This window comes from Notamacropus eugenii, chromosome 4, assembly GCF_028372415.1.
Source record: "Notamacropus eugenii isolate mMacEug1 chromosome 4, mMacEug1.pri_v2, whole genome shotgun sequence".
Taxonomy (NCBI): domain Eukaryota; kingdom Metazoa; phylum Chordata; class Mammalia; order Diprotodontia; family Macropodidae; genus Notamacropus; species Notamacropus eugenii.
In genome coordinates, this window is record NC_092875.1 from 56,018,993 (window position 1) to 56,044,525 (window position 25,533).

Genomic DNA, 25,533 nt, shown 5'->3' on the forward strand with positions numbered 1-25,533 from the left:
TAAATAGCTCTGATTTCTTCTTCTGAAAGCTTGCTGTTCATATTCTTTGATCATTTATCAATTGGGAAATGACTTGTATTATTATTAATTTGACTCAGTTCTCCATATAGTTGAGAAAGAAGATCTCAATCTGAGAAAACTGTTGTAAAATTCCTCCCCTCCTTCTGGGTTCTAGCTTTGAGAGGGAAGAAAGTTCACACTAACCACTTCAGGACAAAGAGATTTTGGGAAGACATGATGGAGATAGCCAGCTCTTTTTATGTCTTCCCAGAATCTTTTTCTTCAGCACTTTGACAAGGGATTGGTCTGAACCATCTTCCCTTTTGAAGCTGGAAGCCAGAAGTGCCCAGAATGACTTGAATGCTGAAGAGAACTCAAATGAGGTTGAAGTTCTCCTTCCAGCTGTACTCTGCACCTCACACAGAGCATGGCATTCATCTCTACCAAAAAGGAGACAGCCCCATACCAATGGGTTTTGTAACTGGAGTTACATAAGCAATTGCATCCATCCATCCATCCATTCCTCCATCTATCTATCTGCCCATTAAAAATTAGGATAGGCATATCACCTTCCTTGCATCCATCATCTTACAAAGTTTCCTGCAGCACTTAGAAGGTAACTGACTTTCTTAGGGTCCCAGAGCTAATGTCAGAAGCACATTAAAAAAATTCAGCTGTAAAGTCAAGGGCATATAAACTAGATCACAAGCAGTCACTAAGAAAAATATAAAAAACATTCCACATAAAGAAAGAGATTAGAACACATAGCTCCTAGGCTCATATACTTAGAATTGGAAAGGACTGAAGAGGCCATTTCATCCAAAGTCTTTTTTGCAAATGAACAAACTGAGTCTTTAGATAGAGTAAGTGACTCATCCTAGGTCTCAAAGGAGGTAAGTACAGAGTTGGGATTTTAGACCAGATCTTTTGATTCCAAACCCAGTGCTCTGGCTATTGCAATTGCCCCTCACAGACAGAGTGGTGTCACATCTGATTAGAAGGAACCACCTAGTCCTATCCCTTTAGAAGATGAGGAAATGGAAGATCAGAGGGGAGACATGATGTGCCAAAGGTTGCACGGTAAATGGTAGAGTGGGGAACCCAATTCATAGGCTTCCTAATTAATGTCCTGGATTACTTCTTCTGTGTGAAGAATTTCTGCATTTTCTATCTCATGTCCTCCCATCTCTTTCTTGGCAGAGACATTATCCACATGGGACCAACTAACCAAACATGGATCTCGGAATTCCTCCTTCTGGGACTTTCTGAGAAGCCAGAGCAGCAGCTGCCTCTCTTTGGGCTGTTCCTGGGCATGTATACAGTCACCTTTCTTGGAAATATGCTTATCATTCTGGCCATTGTCTGTGACTCCCACCTCCACACCCCTATGTACTTTTTCATTTCTAATCTGTCCTTGGTGGATTTTTGTCTGGTGTCCACCACAGTCCCCAAGATGCTGACTAACATCCTGACACACAGTAAGAGCATCTCCTATTCTGGCTGCCTCACTCAGATGTTTTTCTTCTCAGTCTTTGCTTGTATGGACAACTTCCTTCTTGCTGCGATGGCTTATGACCGTTTCGTGGCCATTTGTCACCCTCTGCGTTATATGGCCATCATGAACCCACTGCTCTGTGTCCTGTTGGTTCTGATATCCTGTGTTCTTAGTCTCTTAACTTCTCTCCTTCATGGTCTCATGATGATGCATCTGTCTTTCTGTAAAGACCATGAAATCCCATACTTCTTCTGTGATATTACTCAGGTTTTGAAGCTTGCTTGTTCTGATACCCTCATTAACAACATTTTGATTTATTTTACAACTGGCCTGCTAGGTATTGTTCCCCTCACAGGGATTCTGACTTCTTATACACAGATCTGTTCTTCTATTTTGAAATTCCCATCTGCTGAGGGGAAGTATAAAGCCTTTTTTACCTGTGGGTCTCACCTCTGTGTTGTTTTGTTATTCTATGGCACAGTTTTTGGAGTATACATGACCTCCTCGGCTACCCGCTCCTCCTGGAAGAGCATAGTTGCCTCAGTGATGTATGCTGTGGTAACTCCCATGCTGAACCCCTTCATCTATAGTTTGAGGAACAAGGACATAAAGGATGCATTGAAGAAATTCATTAGCAGATCAAGCTCTTCTCAATGATGAGTCATAGCCCTGGGCCTAGGGATATAACTTTGTTAGCTGAGACCAAGTACCCAGGAGTCAGAATCTTGGATTCCAAATATAAGGTTCAGAGCTGCCCAGGGTTGTGTTCTTCTGGCTGACTCTTAACTTTTTGATTGTAGATAACTATACTTCTGTTTCCTGGCCTGTATTTCCCAGCACTTCAATGGCAATGATTTCTGGCTTTATTTATCTTGCTTCATCAGCACTTAGTCTGCTTTTACCAAAGAACTCTTGATCTTATGTCTCATGATATGGGTTTTTGTTATTGGTCCACCACTTTAAATCCTTGGCAAATCAGAAGTTTTCAGAGACTCAGTTCCTTTATCTGTTGAAGTAAGAATTATAATATCTCCATCAATGTTTTTAAAATTTTCCTTCTGTGCATAACATAACATATTGCATATGAAAATGATTTATGAAATATTCTGTGTAGTAACAGAGGCAATTATGTTCAAGGCCCTCCTTTAATTTCTGGGAATACAAGGAAAACAAATTAAAAACTGTCCTTGTTCTCAAAGAGTTTATATTCTGTGGGGGCAGGATATGATATTTAATAAGATAAACAAATGTGGCAAGAGTGAGAGAACACTAAGAAACAGGGAGATAAGGAAAGACTTTTAGTGTGAGATAGTGCAAGAGTTGAGCTTTGAAATAAGGAAAATTTTATAAAGGCTCTGGATGAGAAGGAATGCATTCTGAACATGGGAGACAGACCCAGAAATGGGAGCTGGAGTGCTGAATAGTGAGTAAACCTGTTTACCTGGAACACAGAATACTTGAAGGGGTATAAAATGAAACATGTGGAAAGGTAACGTTGGAGCCAGAGCATGAGGAGGATTCATTGCCAAAGAGAAAAGTTTTTTATTTTCTTAAATGGGCAGTAAGGATCTCCAAAAGCTTCCTGTATAAGGCAGTGATATGGTCACAGGGTGATAAATGTAGCAGTAGAAGGAACATTTGAGGTACAACCTGTGCTTTAGGAAGGTGGTTTTGCCAGCTGTGTGGAGGATGAGTTTGGTCAGGGAGATAGGGGGGAACACACAAAGCAGAAGGCTAATTAGGAAGTCCAGGGTAGTCCAGGGTTTATAGGACTGATTGGAGGTTATGTGAATGGATAGAAGGGGATAGAAATAATTATGTACATATATATGTATATAGATGTATAGATATGTAAGCTAATGTTAATATAGTGTTTTAGGGGTTGCAACATGCTTTATACAATAGCTCATATGACCCTTACAGTTACCCTGGGAGATTGGTGCTATTAAATCCTCATTTTGCATATGAGGAAACTGAGGCACAGAGTGACTTGCCCAGTGTCACATAGACAGCAAGTATCTGAGGCATGATTTATATTTCATATTTTTAATATATGCATATATTTAATATATTTATATTTTATTTACATTCAGTTTTTCCTGACTCTAGTCCTGTAAGCTATCCATTATATCACTCAGCCGTGTATGAGCTATGTTTCGGGGTAGACTAGATCATACTTAGGAACTGATTGAATGTGATTGTTGAAGGATTGGGAAAAGTGGAGGATGAGTCTGAGAATGTAAACTAGAGTGACTAGAAGAGTGATGGTACCCTCAACAAAAGATGGGAATTTTGGAGGAAAGTCAAGTTTGGGACAAGAGGATGTGGGGGATATGAATTCCATTTTAGAAAGAAATGAGAGAAAATTGACCATATGATTTATTCAATGGGGATGTTTCCCTGTACAGATAGAACTTGTCCTAAGTCATAGATTCAGAAGCAGAGGAGACAGCAGTAATGCTTGGGCCAGGCCCCAAGAATTAAGGAAACAAGGGGCATCTGGGTGGTTCAGGGCATAAAGAGTTGTACCTGGACTTAGTAAGGCCCGAGTTCAAATTTGCTTTCAGACACTCACTAGCTGTGTGACTTTGAGCCCAAGTCACTTAACCTGTCAACTTCAGTTTTCTTACCTGTAAAAAGGTAATAATAGTAGCACCTACCTCCCAGGACTGTTGTGAAGATCAAAAGAGATCATATTTGTAAAGGACTAGAGTGCCTGGAACATAATAGACATTTATTAAATATTTCCTTCCTTCTTTACTCCACCGTCTTCAATTCCAAGCCTTTGTATTTTTGTAGATGGTTTCTATGAGCAATCTGAACAAAAACTCTTCATCACCTGTGGGCCAACTTTTTAAGGGTCAATCTCTATGCAATCAATTAAGCTAGGCCTAGGTCAACAGACCAATAGCTGTCTCGGAATTTTCAAATATATTTAAGCTTGCAACACCTATCAAATTTTATACTATGCTGGTAAACCTTTGAGGATCATGTGTCACTTAGATGAGTAATTGAAGAAAGAAAAATAGAAAGTGTTATTTTTATTTTAATTAACTTTACTTTCATCATCATTACTACATTTGTCCCTTTATCCTTTTCTTTAGAAATCAGAGAAACTTACAGAATCTTAGTGTGACACAGTGTAAGCTCTGTGTGTTCTTTGTGGATATGCCATGTGATGCTAAATGTGGAATCGGTAGCAGCCCATACTAGCTTGAGTGTTGTCTTCGATAAGCCTACAGAAAGGCAAGGTGACTTTTTAAGAAGATGAGAGAGAGAGAGAGAGAGAGAGAGAGAGAGAGAGAGAGAGAGAGAGAGAGAGAGAGACAGACAGACAGACAGACAGACAGACAGACAGACAGAGACAGAGAGACAGAGAGAGATTGGAAGAATTTATCCATAGGAGGTTCTATACCCAAGCCACTAGTGCAGTGACATTGTTAAGGTCTCTGAGGCATATTTGCATGTTGCAGTAAATCCTTTCTAGTATACATGCTTGAGTGTATGGGGTTCAAACAGCTGGAAAATAAAGAAACCTCCAGTGACTGCATTCTGAATTCAACCCTATGGATCAATGCAATGTATCATCTGGGATTCCATAGCTCTTTCCACATTTGGGAAATTTCCTAGCTTGTTTCTGGCCCTCTGTCTTCATATTGGTTTGCCATAGACACTGAAGAATCCCCTTTCAAAGAAATAATCTCTCTCCTTTACACTCTGCATCTTTTTGGGGTATGTATGTACATTGTTTGCACGTTATCTCCCACATTAGAATGTGAGCGGGGACCGTTTTGTCCTGGCACATTATAGGTGGTTAATAAATACTTTTTGATGATGCTAATGGATAAACTCTTCAATTTTTAAAAAATGAAGAAAAAAAAGCAGAGGGAGATTAGGACCTGTGTCCAGACAGGGCAGAGGAAAGTGACACAGAAGATGAAAAGTAAGAATGACCACTGAACATCTGGAGCTGAGCAATGACTGTGATTTCTTCCTTGAAGAAGAAGGGTCACAAACCTCTGAGGAGAAGGGAACTGCATGCAGTGCAAGAAATTATGTTTGCAGGCCCTGAGCTGCTCTCAGCTAACAGATCCTCAAAGGGGGCTAGAGGCAGAAGAGACAACACTGGTGGTTGCTGACTTTCTGCAAATGCTGTGCACTAACCAATAACAATAGGGAAGTCTGCTGTCTTCCAGGAAATGTATACAGCCCTTTAAATACTTGAGGAGAACTGCTGAGTCCTCTTTAACTTTTCTCTCCTTCAGATTGGAAAGATCTCATTTCCATCGATGAATCCTCATATGATATGAACCATGCCCATTTCCTTTCTGTGGACTCTGACGTTCTTATCCACATCCTTTCTAGAGGAGGACTTTATAATGCTTAAGATGTGGTCTGAGCAGAGGAGGGTACAGTGCGGTTATCACTTCCTTATTCCCAGTTCACAGTCTTCTACCCTAACTCCTGCCCTTATCTTGGGGAGGGGTATCAATATGCATGATAATGCCCCTTTAAACACTCTAACCTCCCAATTTTTCAGTCTCCTCAACTCTCATGACTCCCTCTCCACCTAAGTTACACGTAAGGGTGGTCACCCTTTCTTGTGATTACTCACAATGACCTGCTTCTATGATAAAAAACTCAAATTGCTATATTAGATCAAAACTCCCCATCATTCTGTCTCTCCCAATGTCTTCAGCCTCACTGGGGGCATTGAATACCTCAGTCTTTTAATAGTCTCTCAGACTTTCATCCCTGCTCTAACTTATCTTTCCTCTCTTCCCCAATATGAACCTATAGTTAACCAGGTGACCTTTATACTGTCCTCTTCTACCTTTTACTGTCTTGGCACTCATACCTGGCCCAAACCGAAACCTGTAGTAATTACCTCTGCCTCCTGCCTCCTCCATTTTTTCTCATTTGCTGCTAAACAGATGTGAAGGAAATCATACAATTAAGGTGATTACATTCACTACAAATTTGTTATTAATTCTCAACTGGGCCCTTCCTGTTGCAAGCCAATCCCTTTCCTCTTCCATCATTAATTCTGAATTCTATTCCCCATAGAGGTTACCCCCACAAACTCTGTCCCCATTTTCTCAGCTGGGGACCTTTACTCATATGGGAAATAGATGGTCCCATCCTTTTCTCTGCATCTTGAACCTACCTGTCTTCAGCTCCCATTCTTTTCTATTTTACTATTCTCTAATGAAGACATGCTCCTTCTAGCCACAGACAACCCATCTACACGTCCCCTTGGTAGATCTCTTTCTCACCTAGATTACTCCCACCATTATCCCCTCATCTAATTTTTAGCCCCTATCTACCATCCTTTTCATGTTTCCTATAAACATATCTCAATTTCCTCCAGTCTTAAAAAACCTTTACTAGAACCTTCTGTAAGCTATCTTTCAAGCTGTCATCCTATATCTTCTTTTTTTCATAATAAAACCTCTAGAAAAATTTCTCCGTGTCTATTGCTTCTACTTCCTCTCCCCTCATGCACTTCTGAACCCTTGCAATTTGCCTAACATTCTCACTACTCATCTGAAACTACTAATGATCTCTTACCCGCCAATTCTTCTGTCTTTTTCTCAGTTCTCATCCTTCTTGATGTCTCTGCATTATTTTGCAGTATTTACCACTGTTTCATCCCAGATACTGATCTCTCCAGGTTTTTGTGACACTTGTCTCTTACCTATCTAATGGCCCCCTTTCTGGTTCATCATTCACATTATGTCTTCCAAATGTGAGTATTCCACCTGGACTGATCTTAAGTCCTCTTTTCTTTTTACTTTAAACTGTCTTAATTAGTTATCTTATCAGCTCACAAGGATTTCAGTGGCCATCTCAATGTAGATGATTCTTTGATCTATACATACAGCCCTGGTATCTCTCTTTTAGTCTTACGTTGTTGTTATTGGTGTTGTTGAGTCAGTTTTAGTCAAGTCTGACTCTTTGTGACCTCATTTGGTTCTTGGCAGAGTTACTGGAGTGGTTTGCCATTTCCTTCTCCAGCTCATTTTACAGATGAAGAAACTGAAGCAAACAGGGTCAAATGACTTGCCCAGGGTCACATAGCTAGTAAGTGTCTGAGGCCAGATTTGAACTCAGAAAGATGAGTCTTCCTGGCTATCCACTGTGCCACCTAGCTTCCCCTCAGTCCCACATTGCCTGCTATCTTTTGGACAGCTCAGATTGAATATCCGAATTGAGATTTAGGCATCTCAGACTCAAGCTATCTAAACTGAAATTTATTCTTTTTCTCCTCAAACCCACTGTCTTCTGAACGTCTCTTTTTCTTTCAATCACCAGTTCTTTTAATCTTGGTGCCATTTTTGACTCCTCAATCTCCCTCACTTCATATATCCAACCATTCACCAGATCTTGTCATTCCTACATCCACAAGACCTCTTGAGAGAATTTTACTCTCTCTGCTTTCACAGCCACTACTTTTGTTCAGGTCCTTAATACCTTTTACTTTTTCTATTGCAGTAGCTTCTTAGTTGGTTTCCTTTCTTCTAGTCTCTTCCCTTGCTAATCCATCTTTCATGGAATCATTAAAGTGATTTTTCTAAAACACAAGTCTGGCCATGTTGCTACCCTATTCAACAACCTTCAATGGCTCCTTATTGCTTTTAGAGTAGCTCCACTATTTCACTTTTAAAGCCCTTCACAATCTGATATGATACTATATTTCCAAGCTTATTTATATACCTTCTCACATTATATAGTCACATGTTTGATTAAACATAGCACTCCTGGTGTCTTTGCACTCATGCATGGAACACTCTCTCTCCTCACCTTTATGTCCTAGAATCTCTGCCTCTTCCCACTCCCCACATCAAAAATTCTCGGTTCAAATGCAGCCTTTTACATGAAACTTTTCCTGATCTCTCTATGTGCTAATCTCCTATCAAACTGCCTCATTTTGCTTACATATTTATGCTTATGTATGTGTATATATGCAAAATATGTAAAAATATGTATGTATATAATATGTATTCTATGATAGAACATAAACCCCTTGAAGGCAGAGATTGTTGCATCACTGTCTTTGCATCTCTAGTGCCTAGCACAATGTCGGACACATAGTAGGTCCTTAATAAATACTTATTGATTGTCAGTATGCCTTTTCTAAAGCTGCTACTTTATTTACTATGCCATTTCATTAGGCTTGTGTTTTCATTAGTTTTCTGGATTACCACATCAGTCAAGTTGAATGATGACTCATTGAGGTTTCAGTAACTGAGGCCACCAGATCTTTACAGAGAAATTGCTCTGTGGCCATGTTTCCTCCATCTTGAAGTTGATTTTTTGAACCTAAATGAGGCACTCAGACATCTTCCATTGAACTAATACCTTCCAGAGCCAAGAACCTCTTCATTTTCACTTGTTACCACCAAGTTCCCCTTCTCAAATATTTGTTTCTTGTTTTCCTTCATGACTTGAAATTCTTGCTTCCCTTCTCAAGCACTGGGGATGGACCATTCACTGGCCAATTCCTAATGGCTCTCTGGGTGTTGTAACTTCTCTAGGGGTTTATGAGGTATTCAGGGAGGACTAGCTTTTCTGGTGTGAGGACTTGAGCCCTTTTTAGGCTTTGGTACACCTTTGGTGTACACCTATCGCCCAACTCTTACCTGTGGTTCCAAGAAGCTGTAGGGGAAATGTCAGCTGTCACAGCAGGCCCTTTGTCTGAAAACCATATTTAAACCCAAGTCTCACATTGTTGGTTAGGACCATCACCCACAGCATGCTGCTCCATAAGACAATGGGAGCAAAGAAGTCTAAAGGGGCTTCTAGCCTTGACTGCACCTGTTTACATCATCCTACATCACTCTTGGCAATGACTCATACTAACCCATGCTGGTATTGGTGAATACCATTCACCTAGAATTCACCCTATATTTGTATGATAGTCACATGCATTCTCCACACATATGCCTCTCACTCATGATCTCCATGTGTTCCCACTCTTTCTACTGATCATATTTCTATATACACATATACAACATGTACACATATGTATACATACATAAACACATATATTTGTGGGATAATGTGCCCAAGGTTAATGGAAGGATTACTCTACTATCACTTTGTTCCCTTACTATTTCCTTAAATGTCTTTGTTCTAGCTGACAGAAAAAGAAAACGTCAGTGAGAGTTCATGAACTATGGTTTTTAAGAATGCTTTATATGTGGGATAGCTACTTGGAGAGCTCCACATATAAGGGAAGGGTGCCCCTGGTACTATAGAAGACCTATCCATTGCCTCTGCTTTCCCAATGTCAAAAGAATCTGGGGTTGGAGCTGCATCTTGAAAATTGCACATGGGGCAAGTGTATGAGGAAAGAGGCGCTGGGGGAGTCTCAGGAAGGAACGCGCATGGGCCTGATCTAGAGAGCCCCTCATCTTCCTCTGTTGCCTTGGAGGTAGGGAAGAACTGTGTATATGTGTGTATGGTTTTTTTTGTGTGTAAGAAACTCATTCATAGACTATGATTATTTCTATGCATATTTGTATGTTTGTATGTATATATCTGAGTGTCTGTATGGTTTCTGTGTGCATTTTTGTATTTCTCTGAGTGTTTCTTAATGAATATATGCATGTGTGTATACGTGTGTATGTATGTGTTTATGTGTGTGTGTGTGTGTGTGAGAGAGAGAGGGAGAGAAAGAGACAGAGAGAGAGAGAGAGACTCACCATGTGTGAAAAGGGGCCTCTAGCAGATTTCTGTCAGTGAGGAGGGAGAGGAAGGCAGGGTCCTGTCTCTGAAGTTGGGGCAGGGGAGTGATAATAGCGGAAACATTTCCTTTCTAGAGCTGGAGGAATTTCTTTCTAGTTCCCACTTGATCCTTATGGGGTTTCTGTGAAAGTTATACTTAAGCAGGGGATATTTTGCTGGAAGGTATTGAGGTCCAGAGAGAAGAATAACTCACTCAATATCCCCTCAAAGTCCTTCATCTCCTTTAGGGAAACCCATCTGCTTATCTCTTCTTACTCATGTTTTCTCTATAATTATATTATGAGAAGATATAAGAAGACTCAGGGAAGAGTGGGTGCAATGGAAAGGGCTGATCCTGAGAGGGAAGATATAGGAGTCTTGCTCTCAGCTCTGCTGCTAACTCCCTGTTAGTCTTTAGTCTAGCTCTTCTTGCCATCACTATCTGGATGGGGGGGAGGAGGGAGTGTCAGGCTCCCTTCCTTTGGATGACCTCCACTCATGAAGCCTCTGAATGTGATGGTGCTCATGAAACCAGTTTTCTGTGAAAGGAACCAAAGAGTCAACGTAGCAGAGTGGAAAAAGTAATGAGAATGGAGCAGAACCACGTTCAAATACCACATCTGCATTTAGTACCTAGACAACCTTGAGCATTTCACTTTACCTCTTTAGGCCTCAGTTTCCCCATTTCTAAAATAAAGGGGCTGTGCTAGACTATCTCTAGGATCATCACTATTCCAGCACTAAATCTGTACTCCTATATTCTCAGACAGTTGATCAGAATAGAGATGGCCCAGATATGGCTGCCAAGGAGGCAGATACTATGGTTTTTCCCCCCAAGAACACAGAAGAAGGAGAGGATTAAAGATGGTGACTGAGTCAGAGTGGGACCACTCCAGGTCATGCACTAACTTCCTCCAATGAGACTACAATGCCTTGGAACTAGTATAATAAGTATAAGAAGGGAGGAATGAGCTTGTTGGAGGCATGGTTTGGGCAGAGTTTCTGGCAGGAAGACAAGCTGCTGGAGAATCTTCTTTTTACCCTAGGAGTTCCCATCCTTCCCAGTCCTTCCTCATACTATGAGGAAGAGGATAATCTTTCTGAACTCCTTCATTAACTTGATTGTAACCCTCTGGGCACTTGTGAGGGGAATTGCAATTTTGGAATTGTGTTTTATTGTTTGAACCCAAAACAACTAAATTGTATTTTCCCTAACATTATTAGATCCAGAACACTAATATGAACTAGTTGCAGGTGGTCTGGGACTGGAAGAAACTTTAAGAACCAGTCACAGAGCAGTGGTTAAATATATTCTAATTTTCTTTTTTTTGTTGATTCTGTGTCTACCAGTAAAGAAGCTCCATGTGCTTTTCTGGTTGCTTTCTTGGTCAACTCATTGATGCTTTACTCATGTGACTAGAGTTCAGTGAAATACAATAGATTAAGAGAATTTTCCTGGGGGTGGGGTCTCAAGAATTATTTTGATGAGATAAATTGGTCCTGACCACATATCTGAGACAGAAGCAAGCAGCTGCCAATCAGAAAGAGGCATAATTGGGGGAAAGTAGTTATTAGTTCTCTGGGAATCATAGAAAGCTTGATCCTTCCCAGAGTTTTATTTGGTATTGGGTAGAAGGCATAGTTACCATTAGGAGTGTGGTTCAGCCTGGTGACTGGAGTTTGTCGTGAATAAGATCAGACTAGAGGCAAGCAGCACCCTCTGGTGGCTACATTAGGAGCCCCATACACTTTCTAATACTCGTTTTCCAAGATCACACAGGGAGTCCATGGCAGAATCAGGAGTAGAAGACAGGTCTCCTGTCTCCCAGTCCAGGGCTCTTTCTGCCAGGCAATGAAGAGATAAGCTGGGAACTTTGGGAAAAAAGGGATCTTTCCTTCCACTACGTGACCTTGACTGCAGGAAACTTGGAGGAATACCCTGAATGTGAATTCTTCTGTTGTTAGGGGTGTTGGGCTTGAGCTCTGTGCTGGGATGATCATAGATCTCAGAAGTAACTTCTAGTCCAACCACCTCATTTTACAAATAAGAATGCTGAGGCCCAAGTAGGTTAATACACCTTGCTCAATACAACCCATTGGCATAGTAGAGCTAAGAATTAAAATTAGACCCTTTGAATCAAAATCCAGAGCTCTTTCCTTTGTGCCATGCTGCCTCCAAAGGAAGGAAGCTGAGACCCTCCCATATTTTATAATTTCTTTAGTTAATGAAATCTTTTCCAGATCTTTCTCAAAAGAGGCATAACAGTTGAGGCTGGGGAGAAGAGGGCAGAATGGGGATAAAAGGGAGAGTGTAACTCCTAAAGTTCTTCTCTTCCTTTTTAGATTTCCAGGTCTTAGGCTGGGAGGGGATAATGGTGTATGTCACACACATGAAAGTGCATACATGTAGACATACTAAACCATTTTTCAAGGGATCCTTGCTGAAATAGCAACTGAATGTTCTATGTTGTCCTTTCTAGATCTAAGGCCTGCTATGTTTGTGTGTCTTTCTATGTGAATGTGTATGTTTGTGTATGTGTGTGAGTCTGTATGTGATAGGATCATAGGATTTTGAGCTGGATGAATCCTGAGAGATAACCAAGTCCGTCTCCCTCTTTTTACCCATGCAGATGTCTCCCAGGTCTTTATATTTAGTCTCAGTATCCCATCTTGCTGCCTGCTGGACACCTTATACCTAGATATATAAGAAGCATCTCAAACTCAACATGTTAAACACAAAATTCCTTATAATTTCCCCTAAACCTGCCCATCTTTTAAATTCTCTTATTGTTTTGAGAATGCTACTCTGCTTTTAGCCTGGTCACGCACATTTACAACCTCAGAGCTCTATTTGCCAAATTCTTGACTACTCATCTCTCTCATGTAATCAGTGCCAAGTCTTTTCAATTCCACCCCCATAGTATTCTACAATTGACTTCCTCCTTTTCACTCAAATGGTCACCATGATGCCTTAATCACTTTTCATTTTCTATTCCAATAATCTAACTGGACCCCTTACTTTCACCTTTCCCCTCTCCAATCCATCTACACAGCTGTCACAACAATCTTCTTAAAGCACAAGACTAACTATATCACTCCCATGCTCAAAAATTTTCAACATTTCCCTATTGCCTTGAGGCTAAAATACAAATTTATTAGTTTGACATTTCAAAGTCTTCTATGGTCTTATTCCAATTCTGACATTCTCTGTTATAAGATTTCTTTAAGCTTGAATATTCTATGTTCTAGTTCTGAAATTCCAAGTTTGTTCTATAAAGTACCTTCTGGCTCATTGATTCCTTCCTGTTGTGTGAAGGACTCTTCTTTTTGCCCTCTCATTCCCTATACCAGCCAAATGTTCCCACTGACTTCCATTGGTAAAACAGTCTAACTACACCAAATGAGGTGTTTAGGAAGCATCATCTTAGCCCATAGGACAAGAGCAACTTTCACTGTGAGCCACATTGCATAGGATAATAGACAGGAACATTTTCTCTGAGTTGCTCACTCTGTTTGGGAAGATACTTCCAGTTCTCAATGCCCAAAGGTTTTTCTAGTATTTTATGCCTTTTCCTGGCTCCTGGAAAGTGTTGAATTTAAGAGCTAGAAGAAGGCTCTGTAGAAAGCTCTGTACTTCCAGGTTTAGCTTTTTCTTTGGTTTCCAGAGGATCCTCTTTTCTTCCAAATCTTCTGAGCTGTTTTTACCCTCAATATTCTTTTTGCTCCTACAACCTGACCATACTTCCTCATTTTTCCTACACATAATAGTAAACATCCCTTTTGCTGTTCCAAAACACGATCAGATTAATTCTGTACTTGCTCCAATATATCAAAGATTTACGATTTCATTTGCATGGATACTTCTCCCAAGCACATATGTCAAAATTTCTCTGTAATTTAGTAGACACTCTGAGAGTTATTGTGCTCAACCTGGTTTAGAACAACTCTAAATCCATCTAAACTGGCCTTTGAGTAACTGATACATTACATTATTGAGGCCAAGTAAAAGAAAGACATTAGGCTGGGAGGGAAACAACAACAGTGACTATTGATAATCACTCTAAAGCCAGGAGGGTCCGTAAGAGCCTTTAGGCAGGGGCCCATTGGCATCCCAGCTTCAAAGTGCACTAAGTTTAAGGTTTTGGGAAAGGAAAAGACAGGACAGGACATGACAGGGCAGGAAAGGAAAGGAAAGGAAAGTTAAGGAAAGTAAAGTAAAGGAAAGGAAACTGGCCAGTAAAACCTAAGTCAGCTGGGCATCTTTTGGCCCAAATTTACCTTCCTTTGGAAAGGAGAAGGAAGGGAAGGGGGAGGCAAACAGGAGAGGAGGAGCTGAGTTACCCAGCTAGCTGGGTCCCCATTCAGCCAGCTGTGTCCACTCACAGGATTGTGTTCACCCTTCGTTGCCAAAGAAGACGATGCCGTCAGAGAAATGATGACATGACTTGCACTTGACATGCCCTGGCTACTTCTTAAACAGGCCTATTTAATCAATGTGCATTACTTTATCCTAAGTGAGTACCTGCAAAGACCTTGGCCGAAAGGGCCCAAAGTCTCCCAGTGCATCCTACGTCATCTCCAGTCATCCTGATGAATATCTGGTCACTGGATTCAGATGGCTCTGAAGGAGAAGTGAAGTTGGTGACCTTGCATAGCCCTCCCTCACTCAAAACAAAGACAAGTGCAAGTCACGTCATCATTTTTCTCATGGCATGGTCTTCTTTGGCAACAAAGGATGAACACAAACAAACACACTCCATTACCAGAACCTGGTAGTTTAGCTTCCCTGTCCCAATCCAACCCTATCCAAACTAATCCAATTCAGTCTGTTAGAGCCCACTCCAGTCCAATTAGTCCAATCCAGTTCAGTCCTGTCCTATCCTATCCTATGCAATTCAAATTAATTCAATAGGCATTTATTAAGAATTTGTTACATGTAAAACATCATTCTAGGTTCTGGGGTTACAAAGCAAAACAAAAAATGGTCTGTGACATCAAGGAACATGAGGTCAACTGAATGGATAGAACGTATTCATTCACCAGCATATGAGATATGAGTCATCAGCACAGCTTACATGTACCTATAATATTTCTTTACACTCAGGGGGTGAGGTTCACTACATATACTCCTTTATCTGACACCTTTTCATTCCTTCAACATCATCCTTTATTCTTTTCATTTTTTCATTTTTTTGCTCTATCAGTCCCTTTTCTTTGCCCTGTCTCTGTACTTCATTATTGGACTAGGTGATCTCTGAGTTCCTTCCAGTTTGAATAATTTATGAATTTATTTGAGAACTGCCTTTGTAGGTAGTGATTTCCCTATCACTGGAGGTGTTCAAGTAGAGTCTAGATGAACACTTGCTAAGGATATTGCAGAGGATCTCTCCTCCTCCTCCTCTTATTTCTCTTTCTTCTTGCTCCTTCTCCACTGAATTTTTGTTTTGCAAAACCAAACAAATAAGAGGATCACAGGAACATACAATTTTGACCTGGAATGATCATGCAATATTCAAGCTGAAATATTTTAGAATATAATATATAAATGCAATATTATAGCTGGAAGTTACCTTAGAATACAAAACATGAGATTTCAGTGTAGGAATGGGCCCTAGAATATAAAATGTTAATACTGTAAAGGGTCTTTAAAATATGAAATGTTAGACCATAGAACAATGGATTAACACTCTAATTTAGCACATGAAGAACCTGAATGCCAGGGAAGTTCAGTAGAAAAAGTGGTTTTGATTCCTTTGATTCAAAATCCGTTACCCTTTCCACTTGTTTATCCAGTCCTAGCTTAAAAACTTCAGTGATGTGGAACTCAATATGCTATGAGGTAGACCATACATTGTTCATAAATTGTTTGAGTTAGGATGGACTTAGGAGATCATCCAGTCTACTCTTTCTCCTTAGGGAGGAATCATCTCTTCAATATAACAGCAAAATAGTCATCCATATTGTCATTGGCAATTTTCAGTGATGGGAATCTCAGGGCTTTCTAAGACAGAGTATTCATAGATTTAGAAGCTGTTACCTAGGGGTGACTTTAGCAGTCATCTAGTGTAATGCCTCTACAAATTATGAATACAATCTACAACAAACCAAAGAAGTCATCCAGCCTTTGTGTAATGGGTAATTTGGTCACCCATGAGATAGTCTTTCATTGTTGGACAGCTCTCATCATTAGGAAAATTTCTGCCCCCCAGGGAACTGAGCTGCTCAGGGAAAAGAAAGACAATGTATTTATTTTTCTAATGAGGAGCTGAGGGTATTTAGCCTCATAGGCCCCAGGAACTGTAATAATTCTCCTGCTCCCTCTGCTGCCCAGCCCCACAAATCAGTTATCTCAGGTGAAGAGAGAGCCCACACATGCCTCTCAGAGACATCAGTCACCATGCTTGAGGCCACTCTCTTATGCTCATCATGGGTTAGAGCTGCTGTCTTCCTTGTCCTTCTTGCCAACAAGCCAGGACAGAAGCAGAGTCAATCAAACCTGGCTCCTTTTTGATATCCAGTAAGTGTTTGGGTGGTGGAGACAGAAAATGAGAGGCGGGAATACAAAGGAAGGGGAACAGCATGTTCTTCTTCAGAACCCCAGGAATGTGGTGCCAAGCTTATCAAAAGCCAGATCATGATACAATCCAGGTGAACATGGGACCTTGCCTGAGCCTAGATGACAGCCCAGACCCTGGACCCCAGCCTAGGGACCAGGGAATGGCAGTAGAAAGATCCCTAGACTCAGATTTGTGAGACTGAGATTCAGGTCTCAATGTGGTCACTGACTAATTCTGGATCCTCAGACAAACTACTTCCTCTCACTGGATTTTAGACTGAAAGTGGGTGTACCTGCCTGATGATTAGGGACTATAGCTAGGCTTTCCAGGGACTTTGCAGAGGAATCAGATGAGACACACAATACTGACAGGCATAAGTCCTTTTCTGCTTAATCATTTTTTATGTCAGTACCTGATGAGATAACATTTGTGGAAATATTCTATGACTGTAAATCACTAAAGAAATATAGATTGTCGTTGTCATGATTACAACAGAGATCCCAGTCCAGTGGACCTTAATCCATTTCAGTCAAGCCTAGCCTAGTGCCCAGGTCAGAGCTCAGGTCAATCAAGTCTCAACTGCCCCAGCTTGGAGCCCAGTCAGGACAGAGGGATCATTGACGCTACCTCCAGAGGCAGAGTTCTGGGGCCTTTCCACACCAACCATGGATGCCCCATGAAGATTCCTGACTATACAAGACAGAGCTGTGAGAAACCCTACAGGCAAGTTGTCCACAGGGACAAACTTTCATGGGACACAATCTGAGGAGATAAGTGTAGGAAGTGGAAGGAAGGATTCTCTCCCTTGCTAGAAACTCATAGGGAAGCAGAGACCATTTCCTATGAACCAAGGCAGAGCTCTAGATAGGAATCTAGAAACTAGGAGGGAGATTTCCTAGGTACCATGGCAAGAAGAAGATATATGGATGTCTCAGAAAGAGGGGAAGGGCAAGAATTGGGTGATGGGGATGTCCAAGTATATTGAGAAGGGATGGCAGGATTGTTGCTTTCACTGGCACTCTGAGTCTCATTTTCCAAAAGTATCCCTTTTGAGTATGGTGGCTCTGGTGTGGTGTACTAGACTGGGAATTCTAATGGAAGAAAACAGGAATATTAGTTGGGCAGGTTTAAGAGAAGACCTTGATGGACTGAGCACTGTGGGCCAACAGATTGAGACTGTTTCCCCCAGCTTGTCCATCTTAGTGGTAGGCACAGAATGGGGCCATGGGAAATGAATAGTATTGAATCATAGACTCATACATCCAGAACTGGAAAGTTCTAGTGTAGGACTTAGAGCAAGGAAGGCCTGAGTTCAAATCTTGCCTCAGACGCTAATTGTATGACCTTGGGCATGCTATTTAACCTCTGTCTGTCTCAGTTTTTTCATCTGTAAAATGACAATAAAAGCACCTACTCCTTGAAGTTGTGAGGACTGAGTGATTTACATAATACATTCAATGCTTTGAAAACCTTAACGTGCCTTATGATTGCTAGTTATTTTTATTGCTTTTATTATTGTTATTAAACACAAGGAAGTTGATGCTGAGGGAGATGGATTTATCCAAGGGAAAGTAATTTATGTTTGAGGTGGGATTTGAACCCAAATTTTCTAACTTTAGAGTCAGTACTCTAGAGAGTACTGAGAAAAAAATAGACATGATTTACCTTTGTGAACTTGGAGAATTCACCTAACCTGTATTTCTTCATGAACAAAATGTATAAAGTCAGGAAGTTGAAATACATACATAAAAGCTAAGGTCTCTTATAACCAGAGGTGTGCTGGTCAATGTTTAACAACTAATTCTATGAGAAAAAAAATGCATGTACTACACGCTTTAAGTTTCACTTGTATTATTAACATTTTCTTAAGTCTAGATACTCAAGAAAACGGTAAATCAAGCTCTGATTTGTAGCACTTGGACAATTTCTGAACTCTACATGGCCATACTGAAAATTTAACAGTTGGCTCTTACAAGCTGGTATGAGCTGGCTCTAGCATATCCCTGCTTACTGATCTAAATGAATGATCCTAAGACCTGGGTTCTGGGCTTGGCTTTGTCACTGACTCACCGTTTGAGATGATGAGCAAAATAGAGCCCTTCTTTGGGGCTGATTTTCTATAGGCATAAAAAGAGGGGGTTGGGGAGAAAGAAGATGATCCTTAAGGTTCCTTCCAGGTCTGACATCTATCTATCTATCTATCTATCTATCTATCTATCTATCTATCTATCTATCTATCTATCTATCTATCTATCTATCTATATCTGTATATATATGTTTGCTGGAAGGTCTCTTCTGGTTTTGAGAGTCTAAACTCTAAAGTCTCTTCAACTCTTAGATATTTAAAATACATTTTGTTGATGTCTTTTATTTTTACATGAAAGTCATTTTGGCCACTCAACTAGCATTTATCCAGTGCCTACTGTAAATTGGGCAGAGAAGCTGGGTAGTTTATTGGATAGATATTGTAATGGGCCTGGAGCCTGGCAGACTCATCTTCTTGTGATCAAATCTGGACATAGACACTTACTAGCTGTGTGACTCTGGGCAAGTCATTTAATCCGGTTTACCTCAGTTTTCTTCTCTGTAAAATGAGCTGGAGAAGGAAATGGCAAACTCATCCAGTATCTTTATCAAGTAAATCCCAAATGGGGTCACAAAGAGTTGGATGTGTGTGAAAACAGCTGAACAACAACAAACAAATGTTCTGGGCACTGTACTAAATGCCCAAAGAAAGGGGAAATAAAGCAGTCCTTGGCCTCAAGGACTTTACTACCTAATGGTGGGGGTGGGGGCAGGGAGAGGCACAACATGCCAACAACTGTATACCCAGTATAATTTAGGAGGAGTAGACTTAGAGAGATAGGCACTAAGATTAGGGGGAACTAGGAAGGGCTTCTTCCTGTGCTAGATCCAGAGGGAACCTTCCTATCTGACAAAGAAAAAAATTAAGCAACAGCATTAAAAACAGAGGCTGTTACTGGAGAACAGATGCAACGCTGTGACCTAACCGTCCTCTACCTCTTTTAATGGGGGAGGAGGAATACTTTGTCATCTCTTCTGCTGGACTTTCTTCACTGGCTTTTCCATTACTCAGCTTTTCACTTCCCTTGAGGGATCTGTTCACATGCTTTGTTTATTCATTAAATAAATATTGCTCTCTTGCTTCTTTGTATTTTACTATATATCAGTTTACGTAGATCTCCCCACAACATCTATGTAGTGCAGTGGGGCATAGAGTCAGAAAGGTCTGAGTTCAAATGTGACCTCAGATCCATACTAGCTGTGTGACCTTGGGCAAGTCACTTAACTTCCTTGCCTGCCTCAGTTTCCACACCTGTAAAGTGGAGATAATAATAGTTTCTATCTCCCAGAGTTGTTGTGAAGATCATGTGAGATAATATCTTAAAAGTATTTTGCAAATTTTAAATCATTATGTACATCTAGCTACTATTATCAAAGATAACGTCAGTGTTTCACACCTGGCATACAGATTGTGCTCCTGACAAATGCTCAGTAGTTTCTGCTTGAAGACCTCCAGTGATGAGGAACTCATGACTTCCTCGGAATCTTATTCATTTAGTGGACAGATGAAATTGTTAGAAATTTCTTCCTGATATAGAGCCAAAATTTGTCTCCATAATTTCATGCATCAATTCTCATTCTGTTCAGAGCTTAGCACTGTGCCTGACACATAGTAGGTGCTTAATAAATCCATATTGACTTGACTTGACCCTGTGAAAAATGCTTTCATAATGAATGCATTGTTTGAGCCAAATCATCAAATGCCTGCATTATCGGACTTTGGCATGAATCTTGGATTCTACTCTAGATCTAAGACTGAAGCAGAGTTGACTTGATTTCATGATTTTGTTCATTTTTTTCAACTTCTGGTCTCTGCCTGCTTTGTTCATTTTGGTAATGAGTTATTTTCATGTTTCTATTGTAATAATGGGTCATGCTTTAAATGACCCTCGATTTTGGGAGTTATTGCTCTGGGATCCATTGCCTCCTCTCAGGGGTTGGAGGGTGTCTTTGGATAGATTTTATGTGAATTTGTATGTGAATTTGGGTGAGAAAACTACATGTTCATTTTCCCAATTTCTAACTGAAATTTAGCATTTTCTTTAATTATTTTAAAAAATTATTCTAAGAAGAGATCCATAGGCTTTACCAGATGCCTAAGTAGATCTGTTACTCAACGAGGTTAAAAATTCCTTCTTTACTTGTTTCTTGCCTCTAAGTCCTGTTAAAATGAACCCACCCCACTGTTCTGCCACATTACTGCCCTCCCTATAGAGGGTTCTTGAAACTGAATACACCAAGTTCTGGCCCCCAAATACACTTCTTGGCTCCAAGGATGCTGATGCTAAAAGCAGTTTTTGTGATTTCACTTATATATTGCTTACGTTATATAATACCATGCTATTAATGTTAGCAGAATTCATAGGATGTGAGAACTGGAAGGGACCTTAGTATCACTTAACCCAGAGCCTTCATTTTTAGGTGAAGAAATTGAGATTGAGAGAAGTAACTTGCCAAAGGTCACAAGGTGGTAGACCTGTAATTGAAATCTAAGTCTTAAGTCCCTATCCTAGATTTTTTTCATTATGTGAACAAGGGATGCCTATATTTCCATTTCCTGTTCTTCCATTTCTTTGCTGCAGATCTATCATCCACATGGAACCAGTAAACCAAACAGATGACTCAGAATTTCTCCTTCTTGGATTTTCTGAGAAGCCAGAACAAGAAATGCCTCTCTTTGGACTGTTCTTGAGCATATACATGGTCACTGTAGTTGGGAACCTTCTTATCATGCTGACCATTGGCTCTGACTCCCACCTCCACACTCCCATGTACTTCTTTCTCTCCAACCTGTCCTTGGTAGATTTGTGTTTGGTATCCACTACTGTCCCTAAGATGCTAGGAAACATCCTGGTGCATAGCAAAGCCATTCCCTATGCTGGCTGCCTTGCCCAGATGTACTTCTTCATGGTATTTACTTGTATGGACAATTTGCTTCTAACCATGATGGCCTATGACCGCTTTGTGGCCATCTGTCACCCTCTGCACTATGTGTCCATCATGAACCCACAACTTTGTGGCCTGTTGATTTTGTTGTCCTGGACTGTAAGTCTTCTAATCTCCCTGCTCCACAGCATGATGGCAATGCAACTCTCCTTTTGCAAAGACCGTGGCATCCCCCATTTCTTCTGTGATATTTCTCAGGTTTTGAAACTGTCTTGTTCTGACACCTTCATCAATAACATCTTGATGTATTTTGCAACCAGCTTGCTGGGTGTTCTCCCCCTCACAGGGATCCTTTTCTCTTATGCTAAGATTTGTTCTTCCATACTGAGAGTTCCATCACCTGGAGGAAAGTTTAAAGCCTTTTCCACCTGTGGGTCTCACCTCTGTGTTGTTTCATTATTTTATGGCACAGTTTTTGGGGTGTACTTGAGCGCCTCAACAGCTCACTCTTCCTGGAAAAACGCAATCACCTCAGTGATGTATACGGTGATCACTCCCATGCTGAACCCCTTCATCTATAGCCTGAGAAACAAGGACATAAAGGATGCCTTAAGGAGACTTGTTAGCAGACCAACCTCCTCTCAGTGATGGGGAGTAGCCCTGGACCTGGGAATGTGTTATTATTAGTTGTGACCAAATACCTGGCCATTAGAAATCTTGGATTCCAAACAATGACTAGGGCTCTCTCTCTCTCTCTCTCTCTCTCTCTCTCTCTCTCTCTCTCTCTCTCTCTCTCTCTCTCTCTCTCTCTGTCTCTGTCTCTCTATTTCTATCTCTGTCTCTGTCTGTCTCTTTATTTCTCTATCTCTGTCTTTCTTCCCCTTCTCTCCCTCTTTCCTCCTCCTCTTCCCTCCCTCCCTCCCTCCCTCCCTTTCTCCCTCACTTTACCCTCTTCCTCAGAGACAGATCTATTACATGGCCTCAAATCTGGAAGAATCGAACATTTAATTCTAGTTCTGCAACTCTGCTTCATCAGAATGTTGCTATTTTATAGAAGAGCTTTGAGTGTGAGTCCATAAAATGAGACTTCTAGTGCTCAGTATACTGCTTGTAAACTGTCTGCCATTGAGAAGTCAGTTAAGCTTTCTGAGCTTCACTTTTTTTGGTTTGTGCAATGAGGTTTGTACTCCCTCACAGTATCTTTCTCTTGTATATCAAATGTTACAAGAGGCAGCAAGTATAATTGATACAAAGTTGCCTTTGCAGTTAGGAGACTGAGTTTCAGACCTATCTTTTCCATATGCCTCTTGACTGTCTCCCCCAGTTCTCATTGGTACTTGTTAATTACAGTCTCAAAGTGATGAATGCTCATGCTCTCCTCAGGGTTCTAGGGCTAGCCTTAGGGGTTGTGACTTCTAAGACTGATATTCATGAGCCCCCATAAAGTATGCTCTCTAATATTAATTATTTAGTAGAACTCTGTTAGATTTTGTAAAAGGGTACTTGCTGGAAACACATAAAAAGGACAAAATATATCCCCCCTAACTGGGAGTGGGAGTAGTAGTGTGCACTCTTCCCTTGCATGCATAAGGTCCCTGGGGGGAAAGAGTTCAAACTTAAAGTGCAAACATAGTTGGGCATATATATGGAGAATTTCTGGGACTTAGGGTTACCTTCTGGCCCAGGAGATCCTTTTTTCCCTTTGTGGAGCCCTCACAAAATTCTCTTTAAGTGTGGGTCTCTGTTGGGTTCCAAAGACTGTGCCTTTCTAAGGTCCATAGTTAACATTGCTCTCCATTGTGGGGCAATCCCTGAAGCTGCTGTGCACCTTAGGTAAATGTCTTTCTACTTCTGTCTACAGGTATCTCCTCTGCCTGTCAATAGCTGTTAGTTTGTCTGGTGGACCCTCTATCAACCCTGGTTACTAGGGAGAACCTTTCGATGGACCTTCCAACCTTTCAGGGTTCACAAAAATGGAACCTAGTCAGTTATATCTCTAGACCACTTAAGATCAGTGGAGAACAAACACAAAAGAAATGGAGATGATGTGTCCATGGTGGCTGGATGGGGCATAGGGCGGTTCCTACTTCTCTCTCACTTGGCAGCCCATAGCAGTTCTTTCTATGTTCTTGCTCCAACAAGAAGGAAATAAGCCAAAAGGGTCAAGAGAGGTGTATATTGATCATTTTATATGGGAATTCAGTTCTAACTTACCACCTCTTGAGTTATCAGCTCTCCTGTAGCCAATCGGAAGGCTCCTAGTTACCACATAGCCCTAGCCCAGTCACTCATGGCAGAAGGAGGCTAAATAAGTCTTCATATGTAGTTGGATTAGAAACTGGCATATAATCAGTATAACCTACCAGGAAGAGAAAATTTGAGCATACTTCAAGGACTGAGCCATCATTGGTCAGTCTCCCAACTAAACATACACTAGCAATATCATCCTGGGCAAGTCTCTTAATCTCTCAATGTTCCACACAACTCTAACATTATAAGTTGAAGAAAAGATATTGATTTGAATTCATAGAGGAAGTTCTTTTCTATGACCTTCTACACCTATAAAGTCACTGGTCCCATTTAAAAAAGTTATCAAATTATATAATATATGTGAAAGTGCTTTGCAAGTTGTAAAATGCTCTACAAATATAGAGAGTTCAATAAGAAATATTCATTAAACACCAGTTATGACTATAATACTGTATTAAGTCCTACGGATATAAATACAAAAATAAAAAATGATTTATATCCTCAAGGAGCTTATATGCTGTGGGAAAAGATAATAGTTATGCAGATAACTATTAGATAAGTTGAGGAGGGAGGAAGAATTAAAGGTTTGGGGAGAAAGAGACTTTCTGTAGGAGTAGAAAGCCCATGAACCAACCTAAGGATTCCAAGAGGTAGAGATAAGAAGGAAGTATGGGAGACAGGCCTGGGAGGAAAGCCTGGGCAAAGACATGGAGGCAGGAGATGATTGCTGAATTCAGGTAACAGTAAGTGGATCTGTTAGTCTGGATTCAGAAGAAGAAGAAGTAGAAGAAGAAGAAGAAGAAGAAGAAGAAGAAGAAGAAGAAAAAGTAGAAGAAGAAGAAGGAGAAGAAGAAGAAGAAGGAGAAGAAGGAGAAGGAGAAGTAGAAGAAGAAGAAGAAGGAGAAGAAAAAGTAGAAGAAGAAGAAGAAGGAGAAGAAGAAGAAGGAGAAGAAGGAGAAGGAGAAGTAGAAGAAGAAGAAGGAGAAGGAGGAGGAGGAGGAGGAGGAGGAGAAGAAGAAGAGAGTTCATTGAGGGGAGTAAAGTGAAATAAGTCTGGAAAGACTGACTGGAGCCATTCTCTGTAGAGCATTAAATGACAAACTAGGGAATATGAATTTGACCTTAGAAGCAGTAAGGAGTCATTGAAGCTTCCTGAGCATGGGTGTGGCATGGTTGTAGATTCATAGATTTATATCTGGAAAGAATCTTAAGGGTAAGATTTGTGTTTTAGGGTCTCTTTTTTACCACTTGAATGGAAGATAGACTAGACAAGGGGAGAAACTGGAAATGGGGGATGAATTAGAGGCTATTAAAATTGTCTAAGGTGAGAGTTGATAACAGAACCAAGATGGAGGCTGTGAGAGAAGAGGGCAAGCATGAGATATATTGTGGATGTAAAAAAGACCAGACTTGGCACCTAATTGGGTGTGGAAGCAAAGAGTAGGAGGAACTGAAGATGACACTGAGGCTGTAGAACAGGGAGACTGGCAGGATGGTAGTGCCCTCAATAGGAAAAGGGAAGTTTATAGG

General features: G+C 40.7%; 2 protein-coding genes across 2 annotated transcripts; both read left to right on the forward strand.

Annotated features, from left to right (window-relative positions):
- Nucleotides 1–797: 797 nt before the first annotated feature.
- LOC140498108 (olfactory receptor 7A10-like) lies at nt 798–2,188 on the forward strand. The gene has a single exon (XM_072599398.1). It carries the CDS (start codon nt 1,085–1,087, stop codon nt 2,150–2,152), a length of 1,068 nt encoding a protein of 355 aa, XP_072455499.1. The 5' UTR covers nt 798–1,084; the 3' UTR covers nt 2,153–2,188.
- Nucleotides 2,189–21,350: 19,162 nt separating this feature from the next.
- Nucleotides 21,351–22,410, forward strand: LOC140498109 (olfactory receptor 7A10-like). Its single transcript, XM_072599399.1, has one exon. The coding sequence runs from the start codon at nt 21,406–21,408 to the stop codon at nt 22,399–22,401; it is 996 nt and encodes a 331-aa protein (XP_072455500.1). The 5' UTR covers nt 21,351–21,405; the 3' UTR covers nt 22,402–22,410.
- The last annotated feature ends 3,123 nt before the right edge of the window (nt 22,411–25,533 follow it).

Bases quoted from the DNA above. Each gene is read 5' to 3' on its own strand.
- LOC140498108 (XM_072599398.1), top strand. From the start codon at position 1,085: ATGGTAGAGTGGGGAACCCAATTCATAGGCTTCCTAATTAATGTCCTG.
- LOC140498109 (XM_072599399.1), top strand. From the start codon at position 21,406: ATGCCTATATTTCCATTTCCTGTTCTTCCATTTCTTTGCTGCAGATCT.